Source organism: Trichomonas vaginalis, chromosome VI, assembly GCF_026262505.1.
Source record: "Trichomonas vaginalis G3 chromosome VI, whole genome shotgun sequence".
NCBI classification, from domain to species: domain Eukaryota; phylum Parabasalia; order Trichomonadida; family Trichomonadidae; genus Trichomonas; species Trichomonas vaginalis.
Window position 1 is genome coordinate 16334646 of NC_067208.1, and position 27507 is coordinate 16362152.

General features: G+C 31.5%; 8 protein-coding genes across 8 annotated transcripts, besides 2 other annotated features; 4 read left to right on the top strand and 4 right to left on the bottom strand.

The window, feature by feature from the left end:
* Positions 1 to 781: 781 nt before the first annotated feature.
* Positions 782 to 2101, top strand: TVAGG3_0876030 (mannosyl-oligosaccharide 1,2-alpha-mannosidase protein; the record flags this gene model as incomplete). Its single annotated transcript, XM_001321560.1, has 1 exon — positions 782 to 2101. The coding sequence occupies one exon, from the start codon at positions 782 to 784 to the stop codon at positions 2099 to 2101; it is 1320 nt and encodes a 439-aa protein (XP_001321595.1).
* Positions 2102 to 2152: 51 nt separating this feature from the next.
* Positions 2153 to 3194: a mobile genetic element.
* Positions 3195 to 3501: 307 nt separating this feature from the next.
* TVAGG3_0876050 (thyroid adenoma-associated protein-like protein family) lies at positions 3502 to 8005 on the bottom strand (the record flags this gene model as incomplete). Its single annotated transcript, XM_001321559.1, has 1 exon — positions 3670 to 7995. The coding sequence occupies one exon, from the start codon at positions 7993 to 7995 to the stop codon at positions 3670 to 3672; it is 4326 nt and encodes a 1441-aa protein (XP_001321594.1).
* A 555-nt stretch (positions 8006 to 8560) lies between these two features.
* TVAGG3_0876060 (cysteine S-palmitoyltransferase protein) lies at positions 8561 to 9666 on the top strand (the record flags this gene model as incomplete). Its single annotated transcript, XM_001321558.2, has 1 exon — positions 8566 to 9450. The coding sequence occupies one exon, from the start codon at positions 8566 to 8568 to the stop codon at positions 9448 to 9450; it is 885 nt and encodes a 294-aa protein (XP_001321593.1).
* A 172-nt stretch (positions 9667 to 9838) lies between these two features.
* TVAGG3_0876070 (spectrin binding) lies at positions 9839 to 11391 on the top strand (the record flags this gene model as incomplete). The annotated part of the gene is made up of 1 exon (XM_001321557.1): positions 9871 to 10989. The coding sequence occupies one exon, from the start codon at positions 9871 to 9873 to the stop codon at positions 10987 to 10989; it is 1119 nt and encodes a 372-aa protein (XP_001321592.1).
* Positions 11392 to 11460: 69 nt separating this feature from the next.
* Positions 11461 to 11490: a mobile genetic element.
* A 1196-nt stretch (positions 11491 to 12686) lies between these two features.
* On the top strand, positions 12687 to 16013 carry TVAGG3_0876090 (uncharacterized protein; the record flags this gene model as incomplete). The annotated part of the gene is made up of 1 exon (XM_001321556.1): positions 12687 to 16013. The coding sequence occupies one exon, from the start codon at positions 12687 to 12689 to the stop codon at positions 16011 to 16013; it is 3327 nt and encodes a 1108-aa protein (XP_001321591.1).
* Positions 16014 to 16322: 309 nt separating this feature from the next.
* Positions 16323 to 16805, bottom strand: TVAGG3_0876100 (uncharacterized protein; the record flags this gene model as incomplete). Its single annotated transcript, XM_001321555.1, has 1 exon — positions 16323 to 16805. One exon carries the CDS (start codon positions 16803 to 16805, stop codon positions 16323 to 16325), a length of 483 nt encoding a protein of 160 aa, XP_001321590.1.
* A 221-nt stretch (positions 16806 to 17026) lies between these two features.
* Positions 17027 to 18283, bottom strand: TVAGG3_0876110 (uncharacterized protein; the record flags this gene model as incomplete). The annotated part of the gene is made up of 1 exon (XM_001321554.1): positions 17251 to 17943. The coding sequence occupies one exon, from the start codon at positions 17941 to 17943 to the stop codon at positions 17251 to 17253; it is 693 nt and encodes a 230-aa protein (XP_001321589.1).
* Positions 18284 to 18655: 372 nt separating this feature from the next.
* TVAGG3_0876120 (ubiquitinyl hydrolase protein) lies at positions 18656 to 25795 on the bottom strand (the record flags this gene model as incomplete). Its single annotated transcript, XM_001321553.2, has 1 exon — positions 18737 to 25789. The coding sequence occupies one exon, from the start codon at positions 25787 to 25789 to the stop codon at positions 18737 to 18739; it is 7053 nt and encodes a 2350-aa protein (XP_001321588.1).
* Between the last annotated feature and the right edge of the window lie 1712 nt (positions 25796 to 27507).

Here is a 27507-nt window from a genome sequence, read left to right on the forward strand (position 1 = left end):
TTCGAAATAATTTGTTGAATCCGAAATTTTTGCCGAAAATGTCATTCATTTCACATCAATATCAATTATAATGTACATCCATTTTTCCAAAATTCTTTCATTTTTCATATTTCCAAATAAAAATTAATATTTTTAACTTTGAATAAGATTTTTTTGAATATTTTTTGGGAAAAATTTATTGGCCCTTGAGCTAAATGAATATGATTTTTATTATATATTATGTATTTTAAACATTATTCATGTCTAAAAGCATAATAAACCAGAATATCAGCTATAAATTTGTTTCATTCTCAACAACCAAAAGGTAATAATCGAAACATGCAATAGAAAATTAATAAACAGAATAAAATATATAGTTTTTCGCATAGTTACCAACAGCAGACTTATTTTTGATTTAATTCTATCATCAATTATCATGGCACGCTGAATTATTTCATTATATGTCAGAGTATGAGATTCTATGAGTACACATGATGAATATTTTTCTGACAGCAATTCTTTCATATCAGTAATTGAAGTAGAATTTATGAAGTTTTCAAACTCCTATAGATTTACAGAATTTAATATAATATCCAAATAAATTGATAAACAAAATGTCTATTTCATATAAGTTAAAGAAATGTAAGTTTGATATTAATTTCTCCAAATTTCCTCAATAAATTTCGGCGATTCAAAGAATATAAGTTTCATGGTAGGGAGAAAGTATATATCCATTAGCAAAATTGAAAACCGGGAAAGTTTATTCTAATTCCTGATATCATTTCATTATTTTGACACTTTTATGAAAAGAAAAGTAATCACTAGAGCGAAAATAAAATCTGTTCTTTCATATTCAGCTATAGCTTTAGTAACTTTCTTGTCAATACAAATCCTCTTCAATGAAGACATGACTTTCATTCCGAAATTTTATTCAATTTTTACGAAATCTAAAGTAAAACCAGAATTTAATGCACATAACGAATATTTCGAATATCTACAGAAACACGTTGCTCGATCCTTTAACACATATTCATCAAAATGCATCAATTCGGATGGAATTAATATTGTTAATTATGAATGCATCGATAGTTACGGATTTTCAGCGTCTCTACTAGAATCTTTAGAAGTTTTATATCTTCTTAACCTTAAAGAAGAATATAATCGCGCACATTTGTTCCTAAAGACCCAATTTCGATGTTCCAAACTTGGATGGGTTAATCAAAGAGAATTATGGACAAGAGGTGTTGGCTCTTTGATTGGAGCATACACATTAACCGGAGATAAACTTTTCTTAACTCGGGCTGATGAGTGCATTGAAGAACTTTCAAAGTTCGAATCATCTAAGCAGCCTTTTGTTAATATAAAAACAGGCGAAAAAAGACATAGAAAACTATCAAATTACACTTATTTGATGGATTCATCGGCAGGAATACCAGAACTCGCTTCATTGTATTCGACTACAAAAGATGAGAAATATCTAAGAATGATCAAAAGGAAAATCTCCAGAATTCCTAACTTAGAACAAGGAATATTAAACGATTACAATCCAACTACATCAAAACCCGTTCAAATAGATGATACAATTACATATAAGAACCTTCCATATCTTTTCGACATGGTAATTTCCAACATTATCCTTCCAATCAGACAAATCAAGGGCCACTTACCGAAATTGGAGGATATATACAGATACAATGCCGAAGATATTAATATGGCTCCTCTCCTTGAAATCGAAGCATTATTGAAAGCTAATATCTCAAATTCTCATATTTTGGAGAATTTAACGATGACTGCATACGACCCACCATTTGAAATACTCACTTATGGCTCTCCCAATGATATGCGCCCTTATACATTCGAAAGTTCCGGTCTGAGACTCATGCTGAAGAAAGGAATGAATCAGAAAATCATCGCAGCAATTCCAGGAATAATAAACAATTGCTGGAACGGAAACGGAGTTTCTTCAGTAGGAAGAACTTCTCACAACGGACCTCATCTGTTCGAAACTCAGCATCCTTCATTCTTCGGAGAGTTTGCACTTGCAGGAACAATGGCTGCAATCAAATCTCCGAATTTCTCGAAGGCAATCTTTAACTGGAGAGGCCACATCCTTAGATTATAATGTTTATTTGTTTTTATTTTTGTTTATTAAAGCTGTTCTTTGTTGCATTAAGGGTGCACACGAGAGGATCATGTAAACTTCAGAATTTAGAACCTTATTTTTAGGCATTATCTTGGCTACCTATTTAGGCTCGAAAAGCAAAAAATATCAAAAAATACAACTTGACTCCATTATGACCCTTTCATGGAGGTAGTTTTTATCCGCTAGTATTTTCCCTTTGAATCTCTTTACAATTCGAAATCAAATTCAAATCTCAGTAGAAGAAAGGAAGAATCGACTTACTACGGTTGTAATACGAATAAATACATATATTTAATTATTTTTATTTACATAATAATTGTTTGAAGCTCATATTCCAACAAATTTTTAAATAAAAACATTAAAATGTTGAAAATGTTCATATATTTTAATAGGGTTTTGGCACTTTATTGAGGAATTACTACATACATAGTCGAACCGAACTTGATATTTTGAAATTTAAATTATTTATCAAAATTAAAATTTAACTTGAAATTTATAATTATTTAGTCATATTTTGCATAATTCTAAGTAGATTTTGTCAAAAATCAAGAAAGAAAAATTTTAACGTGCTTTATTTTTTCTTTTTTATAATAATACATATTATTATATAATTAACATATTCATAATGTTTCACCCTTTCAAAAATATAATCCTCCTCCTCTCAAATAAACGTACATACGGGTGGCCTCTTTTTTCAAAAAATTAAAATTTGAAATTTTGGGCTCAAATATTAGAGATTTTTTCAACCTTCAACGATATATGTTGTCTATATCAGACCTCCTTTCTTTTTGATACTTAACATTGTTCCTAAATCTTAGCCGTTAAGGCTGTTCTGAAAATATTTTTTTTTTCGAAAAAATTCGAAAAAAATTCTTAAAATTCAAAAATCCCTTAATTCCTGAGGATTTTGGAAAAAAGTTTTTACATGAACATGTGTATATTATATGAAGTATATTGATAAGGTAAAAATCAAATTTTATTGCATATTCATCGAGAAAATAAACTAACGAATCCATCAAAATTGAGAGGGTAATCCTCCTCCTCTCAAATAAACGTACATACGGGGGCACCCTTAAATTTTATCATAAATTTTTTCATATGAACGATACTTTAACGATAAAAAAAGTTATGGATACATTAGACAGTCATGTAGTCTTTTTATCATCAGTTTAATGTGAAAAATTTAAATTAAAGTCAAATGATGGTAAAGACACTCTTGATTATTGAATTAATGTCTGATTCACCTGAAATTGATATAAGATATAACTTTTAGAAGTTAATTTATTATTTCATAAAGAGACTGATGCCAAAAATAATTTGAAGTGATTGGCACTCCAATATAATACAAACATTTTTCTGAACAAAGTTTTGTAGGGATCCAGCTAATGAATTCATTTTTCATGATATGTATTGTTCATTTTAAAAAGAGTGTGTCAAGTCCATTTTTATAAAAAACAATCTATATAAATCTTTATTACTAATATCTCTAATATAACTCTATAAAAAATAATTATAAAACAATATAAAAAACTATAAACAATGATTTTCTATTTGGATTTGAGGGCTCTTCTTAAGCAGTCGACATGGAAAGAAGGAGGATGAATGAATGGTGTTGGATCCTTCTTTACTCCTACATCATCTTCTATTGTCTCAGCCTTTGCCTGAAGCAAACTCAAAACTTTTTGCAAAACATCTTTGAAAGGAGCCATTTTCTGGTAAATTTCAACAATCAAATCATATTCAGCAACTTCAGTTTTGATCTGTCTTTGTAGACACAAATGTTGTGAAAGTGCTTGTACACACGGATATCTAACTTGTGGGCTTTCATCAGATATAATTCTCAAAGCAAGTAACCAATGACATAATTCGTTTTGGTTGAATTCGCTGAACAACTGTTCGTGGTATCTCAGCATCAACTTGGAGAGTTCTTCCAAAATGTTTGTATCACTTCTGTCGACGAAATATGAATACTCCTGGAAATTGAGTAAAAACGATTTCGCGTCTTCAACAAACATCGCTGAAACTCCCAAGAAATAAATAATTCTCGAACTGTTCTTTTCGTTGAAAATGTTCTCAAGGAATTTATCTTTCTGGTTAGCATTCGGATTAAAGCAAGCGGAATGTTTGACCAATAGTTTGTGGATGCCATCAAAAACAGGTGTTGGTGGATTTGCCAAAAAAGTGTCAACTAAAACTCTTGACACTTTTTGTTTAATGAAATCAGGATTTTCATTAAAGAATCTACACAAATGGAACAAAATACAAGGATTCTTTTGAATGATGAGTTTGATCATCTCCATTTCATTTAGTTTCTTGAAGATGACCATTAAAATCCTTGTTCCGTATGGTTTTTTAACCAAACTCGAGAAATCTTTTGCGAAATAAGACAAAACAGGAGAAACAATGTCAACAAGTTTGAAAACATTCGCCAGCATTATCAAGAAATACAATTTGATGTAATCTGTTTCATGTTTTTCAATTGCTGATTTGAGGTACTTAGAAACATCTTCTCTTAATTCGTCAATAACGAAAGGATAGTTGTTAACAAGCTCTTCAATCTGCATGATAATTCCATCGTTTGTGTTCGCATCGGCTGTCAAAGCATCTTCTAAAAGTGACTTAATAAAAGTGACAACATCATCTTGTTGCAACACAATTAAAAGAGCACGAGCAGCAGCGTGTCTTATTCTTGAGCATGGGGAACTCCTCATATCTATAACCTTTCGAAGGATTATGTCATTTGGAAATGGCTTCAAAAGCTGTATAACTAACAAAATAATGAAAGAAGAATCAGTGTTTTCGCATGAAAGATATTCAACGAAAAAGTCCAAAGAACCTTCAACAATTGCGAAGAAATCGGAATGTGTCATTGCCTCGAAATCCCTTGGAACATCTGTTCTCCTCTTCCAGTGTCTCAAAAGAAGATTTGACAAACAAATATTTGCTGCATTTTTGACATAAAACGGACAAGAAATTGTCATGATATTGAACACTAACATCAGTATTTTCGACGAGTAAGGTTCGAAATTAGCTGCTGTGTTGTTATCAGTGGCAATTGCTTGGCACAACAACAAGCCAGTTATCAACTGACTGTAATTAATATAATCAGAAATTGAATGAGAACAAAATCTCATGAATTTGTTGTAAATCGGTCTTTGCGATGCATACAAATGACTTGGTTCTGAATGTATCAACGCAAGGGCTGTTAAAACAAAGGAGTTACTGATCTTGTGCTCAGAAATGGTGAAGTTCTCTGCTTGGTCCATTAATGTATCCGCCCAAGTAATTGGCAGTTTTTCTGTTTCAGGATTCATGTAACTTAATGTGCAGAGCATCTGGAAGATGATGTGGACTTGGTATACAGTTGATGCCTGTCTTGACTCCATGAGGAATCTCAGCAATGTGTCTCCTGTCTTAACAACCAATTTCAATGGCAAATTCTCGAAATGCTGGTTCAAAACATATCCAATTATATTCAAAGCCTGTCTGACAGCGAGCCATGATGAATTGATGTTTTCTATCAACTGACTTTCGAGATTGTCAACGCTTTTGATTGTTTGAACAGGTATTGTCTCGATGTTCGCTTCCACACCAATAAATGTCAAACTCTCTGATATGATGTTCAAAGAAACAGGAACAAGTTTCTCAGTGATGAAGTTGAAATCAATTTGAGGAGCTTGAACACTTTGAAGGACATGTAAAACGACACTCAGAGGGAAATGCGGAGGGATCTGAGCAGTTTTACTGACAATCTGTTGCCACATCTTTGAGATCAACATCTCTATGTTTGTCTGACCTCTCGCCAAGTGTGTCAACGCGATCAATCTCGCAGCGCCATCTGTATCTCTAAATTTTGTGGAATTCGAATGTTTTTGGATGAGTTCTTGAACGAGTTTTGACTCTTCAGAGATGACTTGGTGCGCGAGAGCTACTTTGTCATCAGGAGATTTCATTCTAAGTATAAACAAAATGAATCTAAATATCAAATCACGAACAGTGTAACTTGATTCAAATAAATTATAAACTAAGTTTTCTAACAATTCTCTAGTCAAAAATAACAAAGGCCTCAAGTGCCAAACAATAGTTAATATGTTCACAATGTAGCTCTTCCTGAATCCAGACATATATGGTTTAAGTAAGGGGACCATCGCTTTAAATAAGGGAGAAAAGAAAAGTGACATACAAATTTGGTCATGCGGATTCATATGATTACAAGCAGACTGGAAGTAGCTTTCCAATACTTTCTGGTACTTGACATCGCAGAAAACGAATACTCTTGGAATTGCTTCACTCAGCAAATTGATGTCTTCTGTTGTAAATTTCGTGTTTCCTCTTGGAGAAGAAATCAAAATTTTTAATGTGTTGACTCTTATCTCGAAATCCCATGAATGGAGTGCTGTCGATATAAGAGCACGATCTAAAGGAGGTCTCTGAGCTTGCATCTGCAAAACAGGCATCAACAAAATCTGATAAGATATCTTTTTGTTTTCATCCATGACTCTTGAGTTAGTAACATGATTATGGAGTGTTTTAACAACAGATGATGATATCTTTATCATGTTTATGATGAAATTCTGACGAACAGCGGTTGATAACAAATCAATTCTTTGAAATAATAAATCAGAATAAGTACTTGGTACTTTAAATGACTTATATATCTCGGCAACACATCGAAATGCAAATGTCTGATGAACATCAAACTGATTCAATAAGTCTTTGAAAAATTCAATAGTTATCAATTCAAAAGGAACAGTCGGAATCACCATGGCAAGACAATCTTGGACTAACGAGGAGTTAGAACTGAGTTGCTCCAAGCGCTTGAACAAGTCAATGAAGAATGATTTGTCGCAGATCTTGAGAGCGACTTGTACTAAAGATTGAAAACAAAATTTAACTGATTTCCGGAGATATCCGTCTTTCGTGTCTGGAACTGATAGAATGGCATCTTTGCAGAGTGTTAAAAAGTCTGGTTCGTCTCCTTTGGCCATAACTTTTAATGCAGCTGATAACATCTGGAAGAAAGAAGTTTGGCCGAGTTCATCTGTAGGTACTGATGATATGTATTGTGGTCCTAAGTATGCGTATGTCGAAAGTGCTGAATAATAGTCAGATGGGATAGTAAATAAGAATGACGCTAATAATTGGTATGAAACACAAACAGGAACTGTTTGAGTGATGTATTCCATGAATGTTATACCTGATATTGCCGTACATTTGTCTAATGGCGTAGGTTTATGCTCTAATAATGAACTTATCATATCTTTTAGGCCAGTCATATCACCAATCAACGCACAAATGCAGTATATGGCTGATTGCGAGAGAGATGATATAACAGAGTATGTAAACGATGTATCTGACAATGTTGAAAGTATGGCCATCGCTTGAATTTCTGGATTTGGAAGGATATTTGCCCATTTTTTCATGAATTGAGATAGACATGTGGTAAGCGATTGAAATACTTCGACTGTTTTGCTTGTTTGATGTAATAAATCTATAATTTTGTTTGCAATTTCTTCGGCTTTTTCAGGCTGTAAGCTGCTGATAGGTAAAATGAATACTGCATTATAAATGATAGGAACTACAATGTTTGTTTGTGCTTTAGAGTCCGTATTTATGACTAATGTTGTTATTGGGATGAAAAATGTTGGATCTAGTTTCTCCAAGTCTTGCGAAATCGCCATTAGTATACGCGATGGCGCAATTGGAGATGTTACATCGCATAATTTTACTTTTAGTGTCTCAATTAATACTTCAGGAAAGTAATCAGAAGCTTTCTGAATAGTTGTTGATAAGAGATTCAGACTACGCTTCGATATGCCATTCCCGCATGATATACACGATGCTATCGCCTCCCCTAATTCTTCATTACTCATCGGGGATTCGATTTCAGAGAAGGAATTTTTTTCCCCTTTGTTCTCCGGCCGACCAAAATTTTATACTTTCTCCAACTGTTCTAACAATAGAACCAGATATTATTATCTTAGATCAGCAGGATTTTCTATTCCTTTTGCAATTTTGATTGGATCACAAAAAAATTTTATCAAATTTAATCTCTTTGGGATTTCATCAAGTTTAATTTATTACTGGATAGGGTACATAATTTAAATTATGGCAATGAATTAACTTAATTTTATAATTTTTCGATATCATTTCAACAATTATAACAATATTGTCAGTGGGATAGGCTCACTTTTTCTATTTTGTACTAGTATTCAAATTTAAGAAATTCTAGGCAAAGAACGCCACATCTTTGACATCTGACAAGATTGATTAGAATATCTTTGCTCAATGGAATTACTCATATTACTTATTTTGAGGTTGCAGTCTATTTCAACTGGAATTTGAGCCAGAAACTCAGAATTCTTGGTTCAAGTGCGGTGATTTCAAAGGTTTGTATTTTTGAATGGAAAATAATCTTAAATTTTATTTGAAAAAGAGATTTTATGGTTTATTGGGCCCCCTTTCGATGCGCAGATATTTCTGCAAGGATTATTATGATCCTTATATATCTTTTCGTAACATGCACAGCAATTGCGTTTGTTTTTGCGAGATATTCTTCATTTCCAAGTAAAGTTAGACCGTATTACTTTTTAGTATTAATATTATATATCGTGTTTTCAGTATTATGGATTACAGCGCACATTAATTTGTCGTGGCTTGATGCCGGAAGCGTCGAACGCGAACTTGAAGTATATAAAAATTCGCCGTTATCAGCTCAGCTTGAAGATCGCATAGCAAATTTCTCATTGTGCAAAAAATGCCATTTACCTAAATCAAAAAGAACTCATCATTGTTCACAATGCAAAAAATGTTATTTCAGATTCGATCATCATTGTCCAGCAATCGGAAATTGCGTAGCCCTTAAGAATATGAAACCATTCATATTATTCATGGTTTACAGTTGCTTCTTAGTTATTACGGCAGGATCATCAGCTTTATTATACCTAGGAGAAGATGATTCTGATATGAAAATCATCTATTGGCTCATCTTTGGCAGTTGCTGCGCTATGGGAATTTACGTTGCTTGTTTTGGTTTATCATTTTGCGGGAATACATGCAATGATCACACTACATTAGAAGGTATAGCAAAAGAAGACAAACACAAATACTCTCTTGGAAGTTTGACAAACTTTAAACAAATTTTTGGTGAACATTGGTATGAATGGTTCATCCCTACTCAAAATAAGTTTGGTGGCTTTGTTTGGGCTCAAATACATGAAGAGATTGATAACAGAATACAAGAAGCTACACAACAACACGATAGCTCAAATACTAATCCTCAACCAAGTGATCAGCAACCAGATGCACCACTTACACCTGAAGCATAGACATTTTAACTGTATTTTTTTTATTATATTTTCTTTTTGTATAATTATAAAAATAATTTTGTTTGATCAAACCTAATTTTAATACAACACTTTAACAAATTTTTAGGATACATACAATGAATCTCATAAACGGACTTGATTACTCACTATGAGTAATAAGGTCAAAATAATATACAGGGAATGGTGGGCACTTAATTTATATGGTATATATGGGCGCCATCCGAACCATAGGACGCCTCCACATTCCAATTTATACTTTACAAAATCCTAAATTTGTAAAGATCATAATGTCAAAATTCCCTCCGAGAATGAGAACTTGAAAATCTTTAATTAAAAATTGTTGGTGAGAGAATTTTCGAAAAAATGCACGTTAAAAATTGAGACGTTTCCTGGCAAGTGCATTTTGTAAAAAAAAAATTAATGAGCACTGACTATGAAAAGCCATATTCAGATTTTATAGAAGCATTTGAAAAACTTTTTCGTATGAAAATTAATGATTCAGTTGAAGATATGTGCAATATTATCACAAATGTTTTGATTTCAAAATATCATCTTACCAAAAACCAACTCTCGAAGATAATTATCAAAGCATTTCAATATAATTGTGCTTCAGGTGAGAATTATATTAAAATACTCAAGAATATTGGTTTTGATAATACAAAAATTTTTCAAATAGAATTTCCATCAGTGGATTCAATCGAATTTGCTGTTATGCATGACCAGATTGATAAATTCAAGGAATATATTTCTCAAAATCAAATAAAAAATAATGCATTTATTTCAATCCCTATTTTGACTAAAAGTGATGATGAAATTTTATTTGATTCTTATCCCAATCACATATTCAGTGCTGTTTTATCATTAATTGAAGCATGTGCCTATTTTGGATCAATAAACATTTTCTTTTTCTTACTTTCAAACCAAAAGTATACAATTTCAAAGAAATGTCTTCGATATGCAATAATCGGTAGAAATACAGACATTATCAACGAATGCTTAAAGGAAAATCAAATGGATCTAAAATGTCTCAGAAATATTGTATGTTCACACAATCACCAAATGCTTGAATTCGTTTTAGATAGAAATTTATTTACATATAAAGATTTCGATGGAAAAGACTTAGAATCAAGGGCTATTTACGAAGATATTATCAAATATCAAAATCTCAAGGCAGTATTTCTACTTTTTGAGAAAGAAAAAAATTGCATCGTTCCATGGTGTGCTGCATTTCCCCAAACATTAGAAATTCTCAAAAACGAAAAACTTCCTGATAAAACTGATTTCCGGGAAAGAAATATTCTACATTATGCATGCATGTCACAAAATTCCGATATCTTTAAATTTTTAGTTGGATCAATCAAAAAAATTGATGTCAAATATCATATGACTGCTTTATGCTTCGCAGCAGAATATAATAACATAGATGCAGTAAAAATTCTTATATCACACGGTGCTAATGTCAATGCTAAACATACTTTCCTTTATTCAATATCAATCACTATTTTATCACATTCTCATTCATTTAATATCAATTATTAATCTATGAAATATTTTCTCAGTTAATGAATCTCCTCTTTCTATTGCTATTAGGAAAAATTCAAATAATATTGTCAAATTCTTAGTTGACCATGGTGCCGATGTCAATGCTATACTTACTTTATTTAATTTAATATCAATCATTATTATATCAAATTTTCTTTGATTTAATATCAATCATTATTATATCAAATTTTCTTTGATTTAATATCAATCATTATTATATAGCATTATATTTGTTTTAATATCAATAATTAATTCATTCAATTATTTTTGATTTAATATTAATCATTATTACATGGAATTCTTTTTTATTTAACATTAATCACAATTATATTATAATCTCTTTAATTTAATATCAATCATTTTTATATGGAATTATTTTTTATTTAAAATCAATAATTAAATCATTTCTTTCTATTCGATTTGATGCTAATCATTAATTTAAGAAATTCTCTTTCACTAAATTGAAAAAATGTCAGAAAGTGGTAAGTGCATCCTTAAATACTTATTATATCTTATAAAATAGTATTTTACAAATTTAGTCGTATTTTACATATTTTTTGACACCATGATCAACTAAGAATTTGATAATATCATCTGATTCAGCAATGCAAAGTAGAGATTGATTAAATAAAAATAAATTTCATGAAATAATGATTGATAGAAAATGAATGAAAACGTGATAAAATAATGATTGATATTAAATGAATGAAAACGCGATAAAATAATGATTGATAGAAAATGAAAGTGAATCCAATATAATAATGATTACTATTAAATAAATGGGAACATGATAAAATAATGATTGATATTAAAACAAATATAATTTTATAAATTAATAATTGATACAAAATCAAAGAAAATTCTGTATAATAAAGATTGATATTTATTTTTGATCCGGAAAGAGTTATTATAGATCACTACCTAGTACTTCATATTGCTTTTATACCTTTTTGTTATTAAAATAAAGATATGCTGATATTATGGCAGCATGTCAGTGAGTGCACCCTTAACTATGCCACAATCTAATTTCTGCTTCAACAATGCCTAAAATAAAAGATTCTTGCAAGCAGCATCCAAAAATATAACTTATATATTAGGCAGGTCCATGGATTATATTCATTTCCATAGATAAAGCATTTTAAAATGACAAATGTTGCTGATGGAAATCAATAATTTGCAATAATAATAAAAACTATTATTTAATGTGCGTATATAAATTTTGATGCATAATTAAGTGGAGTAAATCCATCATATTATTAAAAATAATTGTTAAATTTGTTAAAACAAATCTAGTTTGGCTCTCAATTTGGTACAAGATATCCAATTTATGGATAAACTTCACTTAGTTATGCATCATAATTGATATATCTATATAAAATCAATACATGCATATTTTATTGAAATATAATCATGAATCCAACTATTTAAACTTTTTCAATCATAATAGCTCGTTTATTCGATAAAATTAACGAACTTTTAGAAATTTAGGACTCGTTTCCTTTTTATAGAAATTTCTTCCTTAAGGATAAACTTACGCCCATCTGACGCTAATTCAAATTTCTAATTATTGGGGCGAAGCTGCATTGAAAACTAACCATAAACAACATTGAAGGCTATATATTAAATACACCCTTAAAATATATAATGATTTTATGTAACCTTTTTTCCCCTTTTGAATTCATAAAAAAAAATTCATGAATGAAGTTCCTGACTTTATAGCATCAATTTCTCAAGTAACAAATTTTGACGAGGCTACTTACAAATCCAAGTATTGCAATAATTTCTGGGAGAACATCTTAAAATTTTTAATATCAATAGGTAATCGCTCTGATAATCAGTATTTATTTATTGAAATTCACGATTTACAACTAATCATCCATACAATATCATTATTTTTATCTTATAACCTACTTAATTATTCGCCAGAAACAGATTTAGTTTATGCCGACGAATACTTCTCAATTTCATTTCACCAGAGTACAGATGTCGAAATAAAAAAGATGAACACATCGATTTTCTTTGAATTAATCGAGAAATTAGAAGAAACTAAAATGTCGATTTTTAACAATTCGCTTTGCTATTATACTCTCCTCCATTTTCTTAATACATACCATTATTTGTACACTATCGACCTGGAAAAATACACTTACAGAGATATTTTGCCTTTACATATCGAAGGAACCGAAATTTTCAAATACGAAACTCAAATTGACCAATTCGGGCTAATGCTCGACTGGATACCAGAACATTTCGCAACATTTTCTTCCCAAAAGTTTAAATTTTTGCTTCAATTTTTGATATTTCCATTTTATTTCACAAATTTGAATGATTTAAATACATTTCAAATACACACAAACCTTTCTGATAATCTTGGCGATCAAATACATGAAATGATTATTCATTTTTTCAAAAAATTAATCGATGAAAAATTTAATAATGATGACATGCAAATTAATGCTGCTATTATACGAATATTGAGTATAGCGTTAACAATAAACACTCAGCAAACTGTTACAGATACATTTCAAATACTAAAAAACATTTCATCGAATCAAACATTGATTTCCAACATTGAAAAGGCAAATTTGATTGGAGATGTAACGAGTTTAGCTGTAGAATTAATGAAAATGACAAAATACCAAAAAAAGTCATGTTATTTTAATGATATTTGTATTTCCCTTATTTCTAACATCCAAAACGAACAAAACATAATTGGGATCGTAACAAAATCAACAGAACATGCAAAATCAACGAAAATTTTGGTTTGTAATTTGTTATCTTCAAAAATTTCAAAAAATTCATGGGAAATTCTTCTTAAAAACGAGAAATTCTTAAAGATATTGACTGATTATGTATTAGATATTGATGGAAATTCACATTTCAATGAAAAATACATTAAATTTGAAAATTTTGAATCAAATATTCAGTCAATTATTGAAATTATCGGCCAAAATGACAAAATATCAGATTCTAATAAGCTAGTTAAGCATTATGACTTCTTTAGAGTCAATATTAAGTACAAATACTTGACAAAATTTGTAATTAAAGCATCTGACCAATTAGCGAGTTCAATTGCTTCAGATCTTGAAAGTTATCGTTCTAACATCATCGTAAAGCACAGAAAATCTATAATGATGCCAATGTTAGAAAATTTCCAAAATTTCGAGTCCCATTTCAAAGATATCAGTCATTTAGAGACATTTGTACTTAATCCAGAATATGTATCACCTCCAAACATCTCTCCTCAGCTTATTCAGCAAGCTTCTCATTTATTGACGACAATTCACTTCAAAATCAATTTATTTGCAACAGCGATATTCGAAATAACCAATAAATCAGATTTTGACTTCCTTTGCAGCTCAAGTATCCCAAGTTTGTTCGGATATTTCACTTCCCCTGAACATTTGCAGTTGGCGTTCAGTTTTTACGCGAACGTTCTCTCCAACGGACCAAAGAAGATGAGACCTACACTTCTGATCCCATTCTTCATGTCTCCTGTGATTTTCCCATTTATTGAATCAATTTATAAACCGTTTTTCGAGAAACTGCTCAGAGATGACAGGTATTCGAAGCAGAACCAGAGAAATGAGTTGGTTGACTACTACGCCCTGTTTTTGCAAAATTTAATTGAAAAATCTTCTTCTTCACTTCACCAGTGCCATTCAGTACTTCTAAAGTTCATATATAATCAATGGCCATCGAACGCAACACTCCAATTCATTCTAAACATGTTTTTGAAAACTCATGCGATGAATTGGTTGAAATCTGAAGGATATTCATCCAGGAAACTGTTCGTTGAAGAAGTTTTTCAGAGAATAATCGATTCAAAGGAGATTTATATTTCAATTTTGAACAAAATTTGCAATGCAACTTCTTTGTTCGAAATTCCTGACATGTATACGATTTTTGATCAGCCATATATGATTTTCTATTCATCCTTCGCGGATTTAAGCGCAATTGCCAAGGTTGTCAAAACAAAATTTGAATATTCAACTTTGTCTTGCTTTTTACAGCCTCCAGAAGGTCTGAACATCAATGCAATGTTTTGGTTCAAGATATTCCCGAAGAGACTTCTTCCGAAACCATTTATTCAAAGACAAATGGTTTTTAATTTTGAACCAGAGAAAATTGAACAACACTCAGACAACGAAAGGATGTTCTTGCAGTTAGAGCAAACAGAAAACTCAAAGGAAATGGATACAATTGAATTTATGAAATCTGACCAAATTAAGAAATTTATTTCTAAACTTGGCAATGATTTCGAAGAATTTGCTGTAAAATCAGCAATAAACAAACTGATTACACAAGGAAATTCCTTCGAAACGTTCTTAAATTACAAATTGTACTTAAATATGATTGAAAACTGGTCGAAGGTTGCCAACGATTATGAAACAATATTTACTGTTCCATATGCAGACAAATACACCAAAAAACTGATCGAAGACTTGAAAAAAGAAAAATTAATTCTTCAAAAAGCATTTTCAGTCTTTGATACAAGGCTCAGCCAACAATCAGCATTTTTTGCGATTGTTGAGCACAAAATGATTGACATTACTAAGAATAATCTCCCGACAATTAAAAAATTATCGGAATTGTTCAAACAAAGGCTCAACAACCCCGAAGAAGATGATCTAAATCCAATGCTCACAACCGTAGTAGGAAATAAACTCTACGCAACGGCAGTTGACAATTTACATTTAATTAATGGGGAAAAACTACTCAAAACATTCACTTTGATCATAAAAGTATCAAAGATACTATCCAAAGCCATGGAAATCGAAAACACAAAAACAAATTTGTTTAATTGTGCAATGCACATGAAAATAATCCCGGATCTTCCATTTTATTACATAATTTTGAATGAATTAGTAGTCAAAAATCAAAGATTTATTCCATTGATAAATGAAGAAGAACAAAGATGCTGGATCTTGTTTGAACAAGCAATTTTGAAGCTTGTGATCAAAGATCAAAAGATTGTTGATATTTTCTTCCCGTTCCAGGAAGTAATTGGAGAAAAATAATTAAAATTTCTGTTTTTATGTTTAATTATTTTGTTTTTTTCAAATAAAATATTGGCGTATATTTTAGTATTGCATAGATTTCCTATTCTTTTGGATATTTTTTTGGCATCGAAAAATTTCAAATTAAAATTCAATTTGGTATATAAAAGTTAGCTTTTCTCTAGCTAAAATAAATTGTTTGCATGCTTGCTTCATTAAATAATAGTGCCTAAAGAAAAATTTTGAAATTAAATCTAAATTATTCGTAATAAAGTGAAAATTGGCTGTGATGGTAATTTTAAAGAACACCAAATTTGTCGTTTGCAATCTTTAACGTTTGAAATATTTATTTGTTGTTCTTTTCAAAACCAAGTTATTTGAATAGTGTCTACCTATGGGAATATCGTTTTTACGTAGAGGCATGATATTATTATTGACAGTTTTTTGCTGTGGTTCTTCTTCAAATTCTGAAAATGGATTTTTCTGCAAAGTTGATTCTTGATTTATTGTTCTTTCAACTAAAGATGGGTATCCATCCATAGCACTCCTTGAAGTTATGCGTGGTTTTGGAGGAGAAATTGCTCTTTTTGACATTTTTGTAATTGCTCTATTCCATGTATTCATAATTTGCTTTTTCGTCAATTCAGCGTTTTTAATTTCGCGTTTTGCCTGATTCGGATTGTCGGATTTATGAATTTTAAAACCATCATCAACAGGAGTTGATCTGCTATCAATAGGAGTCCTGAGAAAATCATCAATTGCTTGATCTTTTTCAGGATCAACTTTATATGTGAAAAAACTTAGCTTGTCCATAAAAATAACGTAAAAAAATTTTGAAAAAAAAAAGTAGTCTCACGAAAAATCTGACAGGAAAAATTCGATGAAACCAGGTGCATTGTAAAGTGCACATATGGTGTAAATAAATGTCGATTCGCTTTGTAAAAAATATCCCACAGTTTTTGAAGTCTTGAAAACGGCCATTCAAAAAGGCGTAAGTAAAATTTAAAATTGAGAGAAAGTAGTCAAAATATTCTACGAGGTTCTCACAATTTCATATCACATTTCACTTACACCTTTTGTCCCGGCTATTTTTATTTTACATTTAACATTAACATGCAAAATAGATTATATCTATCAGAAAAACAATTATCAAAATTTGCACTTTTCTCAATATTCATCAAGGGACTTCAATTTTTTTACACCAATTTTGAAAGTTGAAATCCAAATAAATAAACTTACAGAAGTATATAATGAATTTTTATATAAATTGAATGAAATTAGATTTTCTATCAAGATATCGAACAATTCGCTTAACTTTTTCAATGTCATCGGAATCATCTTCGTCATCTTTGTTATTTACTTTATTTTCGTTTTCGTTGATATCAAAATAATAATATTTGCATTCTGAACTTGAAAATGTGTTAATATATTCAACAGAATTTGCTTGCGATGTTGCTGTATATTTATCTGCAAATGAATTATTAAAAACAAGTGAACCTTCCCAAAGATAAAATGTATAAGTGAATTCATTTAGTAAAATGCAGCAATCAAACATAGAAAGTTTTGTAGCTGTTGCTATTAATCTTCCTTCTGTATTAAGTTGTCTGTTTTCAGCATAACTACATGATATTGCTGAAATCAATTTATCACTATTTGATGACTGGTGATAACATAAACCAAAACTATCACTAGTTGATTGATTGTTTGATCTAATTGTGGTGTATTTTATAAATGAATCTGAGGAAATTCCTTGCATGTCATATCCTCCAATATCTTGATTGACTCTGTTTGATGTTATATTGCATCGATCAATGATTTGTCTGCCACCAACCATGACTATTTGAATACAGCATCCTCCTTCTAATACACCACAATCAAAAATTGTTGATTCATTAATTTCATTTTTATAATTTTCTTTTTCTGATACTTTGACCCAAAAAGAAGGACTCATTGCAGTATTTTTTGATTTAATATATGAATTTTGTTTTTGAACAAATTGACCTTTGTTATTAAAATAGAGAGATCCTCCATTTAGAGAACCTGAACTACAAAGTTCAAATTTTGTTGTAACAACTAAACATTTTGATTCATCACTGGTAAATTCAAATCGAACTGCTCCACTTGGATTTAAGTCGAAAAAATTAGATAAAGAAACGAAATAATTTAAGTTGTCGTTGACATTAATGACTTCGCTGTGATTTTTATATAAATGATTGTAATTAAAGTTATTATACACTTCATCCCAAGTATTATCATGATGAAGTCTGAACTTTTAAAATACTTGTAATGAGAAATGATGGAATTAAAAAATGTCACTTTTTTGGACAATGTTTTGTTTTTCTCCTTTAATCATTGAGCTCGATCCATATCAAATTAAAGTCGATAATTTTAATAATGTAAATACTTTTTCCCCTATCATTATCGATTAATAATGACGAAGAAGACTCTAGAGCTTCTATCGAATCTATTAGAGTTAATTATTCAGTATATATAGCTTTTATTGGATTTTTGATACCGAATCCTGTATAATGTATATAATTGTAGAATAAAACAAATGGTAACAAATTTCTACAAAGGTGATCATGTTAGCGCCTATATAGAGCAACTCATAGACTGAGAACAAATCAAACTGATAGTTTAGCCGCAATGAAATTAACATCTGCAAAACATTTTTATTACATTTTGAATACAAATAAATAAAATATGTTGTTTAATAAATAAAATCAATAAATTGAAAATTAAAATTAGATTCCAATAATTTGGATAACGCGGTCAAGGAATGTAAGTTTGTCTTCGTTCTTAGAGTTTGCTTTAGAATAAAGAATCTCATTTCGATCAACGGCAAGCTTAGGAAGTTCGATGTCGGGAAGTTTATCGTGAAGTTCAGTTGAAAAATCAATGCATGCGTAAAACATAGAGATGTCGGGTGAGTTAGAATCAACAACTAATGCACGTGCAATACAAATAGATGCTTGTTTATAAACTTTGTCAAGCCATGTTTTAACTTTATCTTCACCAAGAGATTTTGAGTATTTGACTTCAAGAATGCGGCATGTCCCACTGATACTTTCAACGCATGAACAATTACGAACTAACATGTCACATGCGAATTTGATCATGTCGTCATTGCCTTCACCGGTGTCGGTTTCGGTACGCCAGTATCGCTGAGCCATGATCTCAAGTGCTTCACCAACTGGATACTGAACTTTTGCAAGTGAACCGAGTTCGCGGGCAAGAAGAACTTGACTTGGACCTGAATTACCGTATTCTGGAGAACAAAGTTCAACTAAAAAGCGTGCAATGAAAATGCATTCGTCGGGGATGTAGACATCAAACAATGGTTTATCAAGACCAATAACTTCGTTGAAGATATGGTTACGGATATCATTAGACATAATGCAAAGAGATCGTAAGAAATCTGGGATACCACCCGATGCAAAATTATCGGGATAATAGATTTGCATACAATTGATCAACTGTTTAGTGTTAACTTTTGCTGTCTTAAAATAGCAGTCAAGAACAATGTTGACTTTGTCAAAACCAAGACGCTTCTTGCCTTTGTTGACTTGATAATATGCATGGTTAAATGCGGCAAAAAGTTTCATAACAGGACGCATGTTAGGATTATCAACTTTGTTAACACCCGAGTAGAATGAACAGATGTTTTCTTTAGAGTAGAAAATAGATGATGTGTTTGGATCTTTACTTAAGAGTTCCCAGCTCAAGATGAAATAGTCAGCATTCTTTCGCTTGATCTGCGACTCAATAACATCGATGTTCCACATACCTTTAGCAAATAATTTAGCGTTATCAACTGTTAAACGTTGCTCAACAAATGTGCGGACCTCATTAGACATGAAATCTTTGCAGATGGACTTGAAACAATCTGAATTAGCGATCTTTTCGGTACCACGTGTTGTGTTTGGGACAATCCGAAGTAATTGAAGGATCTGTTGATCATTGAAATGTCCTTTAACAATTGGGAAGCATCGGATGAATTTTGTGAATGAGTTTTTAGAGAAAAATTCGGTACCATCAACAATACTAGATTGTAACAAGTCGAATTCGCTCTCCAATGAATAGTTAGGAACAATACGCTCTTGTGTGATAACACTCAATGTGTCGATGAATGAGTTACCGCATTCAAACATAGCAGTGTTCATATGACCACGAACAACAATAAGTTTGATCAAGTTGAAGTAATGAACACATGGTGAGTATGAATTAAACTGTTCGCGCTTGATCTCGCGGTAGTAATAGCTCTCACGAAGTTTCCTGAATGTTGTTGTGATGTCGGGTAACATAGAGTGGAGAGACAAAAACAGATCGGTCAAGTGCTGTCGTTCCAAATCACTAAGTTCGTCTTTGCTGAAAATGAATGGGAAAACTGTGCCCAAAAGACTTTCAACTAGACTTCGAACGTTTTCTGATTTGCACATGATGAATGTTTGAAGGATCATTTGTGAAAGATTGATGAATGAATCACTAAAATCTTCTTTGTAATATCTGATTCGTTCGATAATTTCTGAAATGATCTCTATTTTGCTGTTGCTGCCTTTAAGTTCAATGGCCGAAACAATAGATGAACAAAATGATTTAGAGATGCTTTTATCAATGAAAAGTGATAAAACTAAGTAACTTGAGCATGTCAATGCGGTGATGTTCATGTCGGAATAGAAGACATTTGTCAAAAGAATTGCAAGGTTCTTGTCACTGCCGATGAATGAAGAAATGAATTTGCAAAATGACTTAGAGTGATTTCGTGGTTTGATGTAAATGTCAATGAACTGTTTGTTGATAACTTCGTGTGAAAATGACTGCTTATTTTCGTTTGAAATGTTGATCGATGAAAGAATTTCAAAAATAGTATCAACATTGACAATAGAAATAACAGATTCACGACTGTAGTTTGTTGCGAATGAAGGCAATGTAAGACAAACAAAATCTAATATTGTCTTGAAGATGTTTTCACCAATATCGAAATCAATTGAAACAATTTTAGAAATGATTCGCCAGAAATCGTCGAATACTTTGAAATATGGAGACAAATTAGGAATTCGTTGTAAAATATTTTGTTCGAAATGTTTTCTTTTCTCAGGTGATGATCGTTCAAGACTCTGAATGAAGATTGTTGCAAATGATTTCCTTGCAACGGCTGTGATGCCATTCAAGACGTATTTGTCGATTTGGTCGACGTTTTCAATAATAGAGTTTGCTAATTCTGGACGTGAATAAATCAACTGAACGAAGCGATCAATCAATGGAGAAATCTTTGATTCAGTGACATTCTCGTTGTTACAAAGAGATTCGATAGATTTGTAAAGGAATTTGCCATCAATATCAACATCTGAACAACTCAAAATCAATCTAGAATATTCACTTGATGAACATATATCTTTATATATGTTTTCTTTTGTTGATTTGATGAGTTCGTTTTTGACTGTCTCTGACATAGAAAGATTTTCATTTTGCCAGTTAACTTGTGAGTAGAAGAACATGTATCCTGAGATTTCTTTCTGACATGGGAAGTAATTAACAACATGTGTAAGATTTCCATAACCATTGCAGATGTCATTTCCGCCTGTACAGTCTTTGATCATTCGTTCTTCACTGATCTCGAAAACATTGGAATCATCATAGATGTACCATTTGTTGTCTTCGTATTTCTTAACATATGAAATATAGTGTCCTTCGAATTGATATCCTTTATGTGCCAAAACACCTCGTAACTCATAAACAGTGTCACTATTAGAATTACTATTTCCTAAGCCTAACAAATCAACTGAGTTATTAGAATTATTTGATAATCCTAATAAATCTACTGAATTATTATTATTAGAATTATTTCCTTCCATGTATTTGGAAATGTCGATTTTAAGAGGGAATTTAACTTCTTTGTTGTTTTTCTCTTTAAATCCTTGGTCGTTCTTTGTGAATCTCTGCAGTTGGACAACTAACAATTTAGATGGTTTAGAGATTTTGTCAACTTGAATTGCTGGTTTGACATTGCCACCAAATTTGTCAGTAGAAACGGTTTTTTCTGACAAGTAATTCTTGATTGCAATTTCCATGTCATCTGTGTTTGAAATTGAAACAGGAAGTAAAGAATAGAATCTATCTGTAAATTCTGTTTCTTCTTCGCATGACAATTTCCTTCTGATTTCGCCTCTTAAGACGGGTGTCAATCCAACATCAACTGATAAAATACTTCGAACTAATCGTCTGTAGAATTCTGGAGCATCATTTAATGAGCCACTTAAAATGTCAAAACCGTCGTCACTTTTCCAGTCCAAACAGAACTGAATTGGATTAACAAACTGGAGAGGAGTGAATGACAATTGTCCCAAAATTAATTGCAAATCTTTAAGAGCTTTATCAGTGTATTCTCTTGACAAAAACAAGTTGACAAACTGTGGAATGTTTTTCAGTAATTGGAGAATAGAAGAAAGGAAATCACATCTGTTATTGACATTAACAATGTAACAATTCTCTGGTGTAGTTGTTGGTTTCATGAATGGTTTTTCTTTTGGAATTTCCATGACAATCTTCTCGATTTCTTCGATTTTGTTTGAGATTGTTACAATCAATTCGTTGTTCTGCCTGAAAAGTTTGATAATCAATGAAATAACTTCACTAGATGGTTCATAGAAATTAAAACCGTTGAATAAAACAGAATCAACTAAAAATGTAAACAATTCATTCGCATTTGGAACTTTTTCAAATTTATTTGAAAGTTTGTCCAAAATCACGAAAACTCTTTGTGCAAATTCTGGTTTAACATTTCTTCTGTCTTGTATTGTTGACTGGTAGTATTCCTTCAAAATGGAAATACATGGATCCCACAATGGCTGTGGATTCTCAACAACTTCGGTGATTGGTGTCAATCGCTCGAAGAAAGCGTCTGATGGCTTGTTGACTGTGAATGAAAGAAGTGGCATCAACAATCTCGCTTGTGTCGGTGGAGGCAATGTAGAAATCAAATTCGAAATCTCATTTCTGACCGTTTTATTAGGATGGAAAATAGTAGAATTAAAGAGATCTATGAATGACTGGATCTGTTTCATCTGTTCGATATCAAAGTTTCTCACAATTGTCATCAATGGTGAAATGATTTTATCATTTGTAAGATTTGACAAACAGATTTGAATCAAATTTGACAATGCGTTGTTGTCAAATGCTGACCACATTTCTTTCTTGTAGTCTTCCCATTTCTTTGTGTTGACAATGAGTTTAACGACATTAAGTAAATAACTGAATTGTGATAAACCGATTTCATCATTAGAAAACAATTTCTTTGACATGAAAATGACAATTCCAAGTAGAACTTGGACACCGCCTGTCTTAAAGAAATAATCAATCCATTCTTCATGGTTTCCACTGATGATTGAACCAATTGTGTTCAATCGGTAGATCATCAAGTTCCTGATTTTAGATGAGAAGAAACTTGCCCATGATTGAGGAGTATTTGCATTCCTCAGTAAATTGTTTTGGCTCTCTAATGTTGGCAATAAATTCAAAATTTTCAATGAAACAGGAGATTGTTCGTTATCGTCTTTACAAAGAACGTTATATAATTGTGAGGTATATTTCTCCTGGTTTATGATTTGTGATGGGAAATACTTCGGAATGAAAGGTTTGTAATCCATGACATTGTAAACTTTGATTTCGAAAATTTTGTCTTCTTTCAATGAAAAGTTTTCGACTGAAGCATTTCCTTTCTGTGAAATCAAAGTAAATGAATAAGGATTTAACTGAACTAAGCTTGAAACTCTCAGTTTAAATGCATACAAGCTGAGTGAGATTGGAACAATGATTCGATATGTGTTTTCTGACAAAATCAAGTCAACAAAACTCATTTCATCATCTGGCAAATATTCATTCAAAGGAATGTATTTCATTGCCTTTCTGTCAACTCCATCTTCTACTTCGTGGATCAGTTTAAGAAGGATATTGAGGCTGGCAACGTTTTCTATGTTTGTGAAACATTTTTCTACAAAGCCTTGGATGGATTCTGGTGCTTCGCTGTGCAGATCAACCAAGTATTTCATAAATGATGGTGAATTAGATTTGAAATACGATTCCCAGATGATATCTAAGAACATAGGCCTGTCATTTATGAGGAGTCCACTGTATAACTGGTGAACTAAGTTAGTATTTGGCAATCTATGGCCGAAATTACAAAGTGATCTGATAATTGAAACTTTGTGGAGAGATTGGAAAGGATTGGATGTTGTGGCATTGAAGGACATGAAGAACTGCTCTAAATTGTACATGTCTGATTTGGCAATGATTTCCATAACATCTGAAAATTGTGTAAATTCTTCATCTGTAACTTTTCCTTTCAAAGCGTTAAGAATTCTTGAGAAGAAAGGAAGGTGTTTGACTTGCAGGAATGGAATGACTGATGATATGATGGCATGAAGAACTTCATCGTTAGCGCTGCCAAGTAATTCGGTTAATATCCTCATTCCGAGGTCTACGTTCTTTGTTTGCTTTATTTGGTCGGCCACTTGTCTCTGAACACCTCTCCTCATCTCTTGGTCCTTTGGAAGATAAGCAACGACTAATTGGAAATAAATTTCTTCTTGTTCGGGCAAACATGAGAAAGATGCGGCCAATATATCATCAAATAAAGTCTTCTTGTTGTTCTCAGTTGCTGTCGCTGAGATTTTGATCAAAAAGTTGATGATAGGATACGGATATTTCTTTCCATTGGAAATAGCATCGAATAAGTAGTTTCTGATCGATTGCTGGTAAATGTTAACTATGATTTTCCATGCTTGGACGTACTTGAACATCACATTTAACGGAGCATTGACTGTTTGTGCCCAAAGCTTGTTGCATTTCTCAATTGGAATGCGGTAAACAGGAGCAATCATCTCAATGAACTGGGCAAAGGTGACAATTACGTCTGGATGGCAGTTTGCGCACAATTCTCCAATAACTCCAGTTCTGTCAACGGAATCTGATACGTATTGTATGTTGTTTTGCGAAATTTGCTTTGTTACGCGCATGATCATGTTGAAACCACGTAATTGTTCTTCAGGATTTGTAGATTTGATGAATAATACGTTGATGTTAACGCAAGAAAGGAGGATCTGGCCTTTCTGGTCATCTTCTGTAGCAAAATCGCAAAGTTTTGTGTAGATCTCATCGATAATTCTGAAATCTGGGGTATCAAGAAGAATATTCTGGGAATTTCCTGTTTTTGTGATCAGTGCTGGTAATAAATACTTGAGGACTTCGTTAATGTAAACATGGTAAATACCAGTTGTCTTTAGAAGGTTCTCAATGTTTAAAATTAAGTTAATTTTTTCATATGTGACGTTTTGAGCAATGACTACTTTGATCACTTCGCAAAACTCTGGAACTGATATTGGTTTGAGTACTCTTGCATACAATTCTGAGTAATTTTGACCAGTAGTGTTAGATGTCGTATAAACAGGCGCTTGTGTATAAGTATACAATACTAAAGCGTCAGTAAGAAACTTGTCATAGCTCGATTTGAATAGAAATGCGTAAAAATTCGAAATAGACTCAAGTAAATTAATGATTTGAGGAAAATTGGTGTATTGTTCATAGCGAGTGTTCAAAATTATGTTAATAAGTGGGAAGATGAATGTCTCGATGAAAGTTTTGGTGTCTTTGCCGAAGGAATCACGAATCTTTCCACTGTCTTTAATCTCCTGGAACAAAGAGATTAGATTGTTAATGTTGCTGTCGTTTTTCACAAACTCAATATAATTATTGAGGAAGTTATTCTTCCATTGCAAAAAAGACTGCCGAGAATCACTCATTTTTTATCTTAAAAAAATTGAAATAAAAAATATGATCGTTCAAAAAATTCACCGAAGAGAAAAAAATATTGAAAGGGTTTGTTTGACAATTTGTATAGATGTAAATAAATTACCTGAAAGTAGGGCTGTCGATTTGGAAGATAATTTTTAGTTTCCGATTTTAGAAGATTTCGATGTAAACTAAAAGTGACAGTATATTATTAATAATAGTGTTAGTATGGTCTATTTCCATTATTCTTTGGGATCATTTTTGTAACAATTTTATTTCAAAATTTAAAAATTTAGTATATCTAATGCTCATTTATAAGCCCAATGTGCATATCCTTCGCTAAAATCTCATAATTAAGTAAGTGTTGAGTCTAGAATTCGAATACGAAAAATCTTACAAAGTTCTTCTCTCAATGTAGGATCTTCATTTAAAAAATAAAAGTGTTATATATAGGTTGTAAAATCACTTTTATAAAATGCTCAGAAAAAATGTTCGTAAGAAGATTTGAAAAGCAATATTAGCCGATATAATATGATAAGAGCCGACCAAATTAGTTAACCACATCAGCATAGAGAACATGGTGTCGATGCTCGATGGTTTCTTCAGTGTAATGGATGATTTAAAACAAAAGACAATAAAGAATTATCTGAAATTTATCAAGATATCAAATTTCTAATTGATTCATATAAACCCCCTCCAAATAAGATTCTTTCCGATATATATCATATATTTCATTATCAAACAAATTTTGAGGAATAGCACCCAAAAGTGATTAAAGACATTGATTTTGGTTTTGATTACCTATTAAATAAAGAATAGTGCTTGAAGAAAACAACAGATGGAAATTCGAGGAATGTGAATCTAAAAATTATTCATCGGATATTCATAAAGAGAATACAATTTACAGGACAATCATGGATGATGACAAAGTGTTATTAATCTCCATCATCGAAAAATTCTAATGTTAATGCTAAAGATAAAGATGGAAGAACTCCACTTCATGAAGCAGCATTCAAAAACAGTAAGGAAACAGTTGAAATTCTTATTTTATATGGTGCAAAAGTTAATGCTAAAGATGGAAGATCTTCACTTCATCAAACTGCATATTATGACAGCAAAAAAAAACAGAAATTTTTATTACACCTGGCGCAGATATCAATGCTGGAGATAAATATGGACAAACTCCACTTCATAAAGCAGCATATGACAACAGCAAAGAAACAAGAAAGTTCTTATTCTACATGGTACAGATATCAATGCTAATAATTAATTTAGAAAAATTTCACATCGATTTATCTAAATTATTGCACTTTCCTCTTATTGATTGGAATACCGGTGCTTTACGTTGGTAAATCATTTTTAAACCTCAAATGAGATGTATGACCATATGAGTCACATATGATCTAATCTGAATATGAGTGAGAATTGAGTTTAAAACGAAGTTTATTTTTTGGACTATATTTCACCATTTTAAAATGTGTAATAATGATATAATTCGCATGAAATGGGGAAAATATTGACTGGATACGTAATGGTTTTATAATTGAAATGATGATTTGACCGAATTTAAATGAATATATAACGCGATGAAATTTCGAATTGCTCAAATGTCAGTAATTCATATATGGTGCACATATTAATATTACACTTCGTTGATATTTAATATATAAACCTAATAAAATATATTAAGCCATTTTAAAGTTATATGAGGTTTAGTATCACAATGCAC